The 6,000-nt window shown below is 37.6% G+C and overlaps 1 protein-coding gene across 1 annotated transcript in view; it reads left to right on the plus strand.

Moving 5' to 3' along the window:
- Positions 1-6,000, plus strand: part of STK39 (serine/threonine kinase 39) — a 408,683-nt gene that overhangs the window by 169,711 nt on the left and 232,972 nt on the right. Inside the window, exons 9-10 of the mRNA XM_007946961.2 lie at positions 2,999-3,047; positions 3,149-3,214. Of these exons, the coding sequence (XP_007945152.1) occupies positions 2,999-3,047; positions 3,149-3,214 (115 nt within the window). The remainder of the gene's footprint in view (positions 1-2,998; positions 3,048-3,148; positions 3,215-6,000) is intronic.

The raw sequence follows: 6,000 nt of genomic DNA on the forward strand, positions 1-6,000 counted from the left end.
TCCCAGTGTAGGATGACATTTAAATTGGCTCTTGACTGATGAATAAGGATGTACCAGTTGGTTGGAACAAAAAAATTTTGAAGCAAGAAAAGAGGAGTGTGCTTTGTTGTGAAAGAGTAAGAGATGGTGAGAACATCAGTGTAGTTGGACGATAGAATCCACAAAGGGTGTGATGAGAAATGAGGCTGGACGAGTCAGGATCTAGAGCTTTTGGACCCGCTAAAGGGCTTTGGCTTTTATCTCAGGCCTCTGTTAGTGCAGATGAAAAAGGATCATGTGAGTTTTTTTTTTTTTTAAAGAAGCTATCTAGGTAAGCTGCTGTATGGAAGATGGATTGTAATGAGGAAGAAGTGGCAGAGTGACCAGCTGGGAGGCTGTTGTAACTGTATTGACTAGAGGTGATGAGGGTTTTAGCCTGAATAGTGGACTTTTGAATTCCTTAATCATCCTGGTTTTCTTAGATTTTGTTTCACTTAAAAAAAAGAAAGAAAAGAAAAAAATTAAATCTAAGTTCTTTTTTATGCTTTTTTTTTTTTTTTTTAAATTTGTTTCATGTTATGTGTTAAGCAAATGTGATGCCAGATCTTGCTCAATCCAATTCTTGAATGGTTCTATTGTGTATGCTCTCTCTTCAACCCCAATGCAATTCAAAGATATTTGCATGCTCTGATGCTCCCCTCTTACAGTCTAATTGTGTCCTGACTCTCACCTGCTAGGTTGTAAATCATGGAAGGCAGTATTTATACACATCATATTGATTTTAGTAAGCCTGCCACCTAGAATAATACCTGACAGGTAGTAGGTGCTCAATAAAGATTTATTGAGAAAAATGAAAGAATAGGTTTGGAGTAGCTTGAGGCCAAAGCAATTGCTGATGATCAATAATAGAATACACTAAAATAATAACTAGAATTAAATCATATAAAATAATAGTATCACTTTTGTGTTCTAGTGCCTGATCTTAGTACCAATTCATGCATTTGAACATGCTTGCAAAGGGATATGGCCCACAAACAATGTAAAATACAGCCAACCAGTTGTTTAGAACTTTATTTACTCAAAGCAATTAGTAATTAGTGACTGTTTATTGCCATGGATGTGGGAACTAGGGGTTCTTTGTCAAGTGTCTGTAATCGGCTTCCGCTTGAATCTGAGGGAAAGAGCAATAACAATGTAAATAGAAAATTTGTTTGCATAGAAATACAGTTTATGGTCTCTGTAGACTTACACAATTTGTACACTGACGTACTTAATGACGTTTCCTAATTCTTTTGTATTCTTGGGTTTGGTCCCTGGGAACATCTTAGTGGAACTTTCTGGTTCCAAAGCCGTGGTTTCCAATCTTTTCAAGCCTGAGGACTCCTATTAAACTTACAACTTTCCCCAGCACAATAATAATTGTACCTTTGATCATCATTTCCTGAGAGAAAACCTAATGATACTCAGTAATACTTTCCTACCCATTTTTTTTTTCATTTAAAATATAAAGACAAAGTGAAAGAATGATAAAATGTTCACTTGTGCACCACCACATAGATTCAACCCTTATTAGCATTTTGCCACATTTGCTTTATCTGTCTGCCTTTTATTTTACTGAACCGTTCGAAAGTAACAGACTATATTTTCCCTTACCACTTTTACAAACGACATTTACTCTACACAGCAACACTACTTTTCTACACCTAATTAGCAATAATTTTCTAAAATTACCTAGTAGCACGTAACAGATTCACACATCCCCAATTATTTCCAGCCATCTTTTTAAGCTTTCCATACCTGCCTTCCCAAAAGAGCCCCAGGCTTCAGTGACAGGCCATGGATTGTATTTGGCTGTTTATTTCTTAAGTCTATTTTACTCTAGGTTAGTCCCTTCACTCTTCTCCTCTCCCCCCATAGTACTTACTTCTGAAGTGATCAGCTCTTGTCTTGCTAACTATCTAAAACTCGGGATTTACCTGCTTCTTTCTGTGGCTGATTTTTGGAGGGAACTATTGAAGGAAGCTATTCTTCATGAAAGAATGACAGTCACTAAATATAGAAGCTATGATGGGAGTAGAAAGTCAGTATCCTGCAAACCCCTATGAGATAAGTATTTTAGGTAAAGATGCTTAAACAGTTAGCTGAAAGGGTCCCCCCCCTTTTGGCACTTGATATTCATACATTGCTATCAAGTATTACCCAACTGAGTACTTGCTAATCTCAGTGGGGAAACCACACCTTTACTGCAGAGAGATTTGGGGCCTGGAGACCAAGTGATTAACTTTAGCATCATGGACAGTGGAATAAACATTACGTGCCTCTGATATGCTGCAGTAAGAAGTAGGTAGCATCGTCTGTGTGTGAAGTATTCTTGCCAAAAATGCTTGATTAAGTCTAATCAAGCTTTTAGACCTAACTTTCAATTTATAGAAGATGTAGGAAGTAGATAAACAAGTTAAATGACACCACAAGGAAGTAATCGGACAGATCAGATTGGATCTAGTAAGGCTTTTTAAATGGATTTGTATTTTATTTACCATGTTTGCATTTATTTTCACTTGAAAAATGGTACTTCATATCCATTTGAGGCAGGGTTATTCAGTGGGTGGACAGTGCTTATGCACATGGATTTGTGGATCCCTTGCACCTGAGGATTCATAGTGTAGAGTAGGCGGTAATTTCTTTGATAGGATCATAATGCAGCTTGTATGCTTTCTTAATAAATACAGGGATTTAGTTCACAGACAAGTCAGTCTGCCACCTTTTAGAAACACTGAGTTCACTTAGTTAAGTGCATTTTACTTGCAAGAGTTTATGTGTTTCGCAGTAGAGGTATTTGGAAGGAACTGGAAAGTTGGCTCTCTTTTTATATGGTGCCAGCTTATGATTAATTTGGTTTTTGGTTTTGCTGTTCCTAAATTGGTCTTCCAGAAATACTCTAGGAATAAGTTGTTTCTTCAAGGCAGTGTATTTATTGAGTGGTCATTGTTTCAACTCTAATTTATTATTGATCTTTCAGGCCCACAGCAGCAGAACTTTTAAAATGCAAATTCTTCCAGAAAGCCAAGGTAACATGCTTAAAAACCCAAGTCAATCTGCTATTTTGAAATCACTATGGATTTCTATGTATGATATTTGATTTTAAACTGTTGGGATATTTGTTTTGCAGAACAGAGAGTACCTGATTGAGAAGCTGCTTACGAGAACACCAGACATAGCCCAAAGAGCCAAAAAGGTAAGTGCTGCTAGCCCACAAGACCCTGTAGGAGCAACTCCCCGCCCCAGGGAATGAGACCTATAGAAAAACAAGGAAAAGATCTCCACAGACTCAGGATATGTATGTCTAGATAATCTGATGAGTAAATTGCTCACATACCTGCATTTTGCCTTTTGGTTGTCTCAGCTCGATGTTAGGTGTTTGCGTTGGAAACAATGTGAAACTTAGATGATTTAAGTTTTTCCATTGATCACTTTTGCTTAAAGTCAGAGACAAGGGGAAGTTTAAATACTAGAGAGTTAAAGTATGCTTTAATAACTTTCTTTGGGTTTTACAGAAGAGGAACAATTGGTTTTGAACCAAATCAGTTTTTTTGAGAAAAATGGAAAAGCAAAGCTGGTTTTTAATGATTACTGCATTATCAGTGGGATGTAGGTTCTTTCCTGATAGAAAGACCTGTGGTCCTTTTTGTGTTCTGCCTTCTGTTAACTAAATTGTGTTAATGATTACCTGAAGAAACTTTCCACTCTAGATTTTATATTTTTAAAATGGTGCGTACGTGTGAGTTAGAATGTCATTGGCTTCTACGCAGTATATATCCACAGAGGACTTTTTATTTTTCTTTTTGGTCTGCACGTTTTCAGCTTGAAGTTTCACATCCTGCTCTTCTTCCACGTGACAGGAATTTTCCAGGCCTACTTTCTCTCTAGAGCTTTTGCTTTACACCTCTATTTCTCCGTTACATGGCCTACCATCGCCTTAAGCACTGTGTTCCAAAATGGTTCACCATTCTTTCCAAACTGTTTCTTCCTATGAGTTATCCATCCTCAGAGCTCTGGGGTTACATTCAGGCCTCCTCTCTCTTCTTTTCCCCATCTCATCACTCTCTAAGGCGTTCCTATGTTGCCCGCTCTAACATGGCTCATAATGGTTTCCTTTGTGGTTTGTAATCAGACAGTTGCGGTAGATTTCTGTCCTCCCTCCACTCCTCTTTTCTGTTCTTTCTTAGATACTGCTGCAAGAGTAACTTTCTGATCACATCACTTAGTTGCTCAAAACTAGTTTAGAAAATTAAATAAAGACAACCACAAGGAAAAACCAATTTTAAAAAAAAGAAAAGAAGGTTTTTTATTCCTCATAAATATAAAGGCCAAGCCTTGTTAACCCTGAATTCACGGCACCATTTTACCTTCTAGTCTTATTTTCTTTTTCTCTCCTTCAAATATTCTTAACTCCATCCAAATCAAACCGCTGTTCCCACTGCACAACCTATTCTTTCTTTGGGACTTTTGTCAGTTAGGAAAAAAGAAAAAGGAGAAGACTCTGTTAAGGCTGTGATTTTCTTTCCTTCCTTTAAAAAATACTTAAGTTATTTATTAAATATTAGTGTACTCTATCTTCCAAACTTCATTTTGCATATATCTTAAAAGAATAAGCAGCTAGAGGTTTGAGAGATGTGGTTTTTCAACCATGTCTTCTGCTATTTACTTGTGTTTTGATTTTAGACTTAAACCTCTGGGCTTCTTTTGTCATCCAGCTCTTCAAATGGAAAATTGCCACATATCTCAGAGTCACACAGGGACGTAAAGGGAGAATATAAATTAGTTCTATAAACATCTTAGACAAAAGAGAGTGTTACCCTGTCCACTCTAGATTTGTGAAGTTGGCTGTATTCCTGTCATAGTTCTTGTTTTAATGTGCAGTTTGGTTATCAGCCACACTATGCTCCTTGCCCGTAGATTCTGGGACAGATCTGCTGAACTTGACAATGTTATCAAGGTACATGTCTTAAACAAACCACCACCACCAACAACAAAAAATAAACTCACTGCCATCCATCGAGTTGATTCTGACTCATAGGGACACCTCCATTGGGTTTCCGAGGTGGTAAATCTTTATGGAAGTAGAGTGCCTCATTTTCCTTCTGCCAAGTGGTGGAGAGTTTGAACTGCCAGCCTTCTGGTTAGCAGTCAAATACATACAAGTATTGGTCATAGTAAATTCCCAAAATGTTTGCTAACTAGATGGGCATATTTGCTTGGGTGGGCCAAGGAAAGGCCATTTAAAACTTTTGTTTCTTTCTTTCCTTTGAACTCCCTTCCTCTGGCTCTTCATTAGCAACCATACTATTCTTTATTTAAAACTTCTCATGGAGACTTGGCTTTAGCAATTGTATTATTTTGATTGCCATTTGCAGTGAAATTCAAGCCTTTGTTGTAGGATATCTTCGCTTGTCTTAGGTTCTTAAAGTGTCCCCAGTATTTTGTTTAAAAGATGTTATAGGGAAGTCTGTAGTGTTACCCATTCTTGAATAACATTGGGCATTGAGGTCTCTTCGGCTGCTTAGGAGCTCTGATAATGTTGTATTTAAAGCATTAGGCTGCTAACCAAAAGGTCGGCAGTTTGAACTTACCAGCGCCTCTGTGGCAGAAAGATGAGGCAGTCTGCTTCCATAAAGACTAACAGCCTTGGAAACCTGATGGGGCAGTTCTACTCTGACATACAGGGTTGTGATGAGTCAGAATCGATTTGATGACAGTGGGTTTGAGTTTGGGTTCAGCTGCTTATTTTCTGTAATTGATTAGCAATTATGGTGCCTCCAAGCTTGATCTTGCTCTAGTTTGTGGTGCAACTACTTGTTGATGTTGGCCAATTGATTTGCATCTTCTGAATTTGTGGTTTTAAAAATAAAAACAGTTCATTGAAGATGCAAGAGTTTCTTTGCAGTTGAGTCAACTTCAACTCAAGGGGACCCCATGTGTGTCATAGAACTGTGCTCCATAAGGGTTTTTTTTTTTTTTTTT

The sequence above is a fragment of the Orycteropus afer genome, unplaced genomic scaffold (genome assembly GCF_000298275.1).
Source record: "Orycteropus afer afer isolate SDZICR_OR568_19922 unplaced genomic scaffold, OryAfe1.0 scaffold00001, whole genome shotgun sequence".
In the NCBI taxonomy this organism is placed as follows: domain Eukaryota; kingdom Metazoa; phylum Chordata; class Mammalia; order Tubulidentata; family Orycteropodidae; genus Orycteropus; species Orycteropus afer.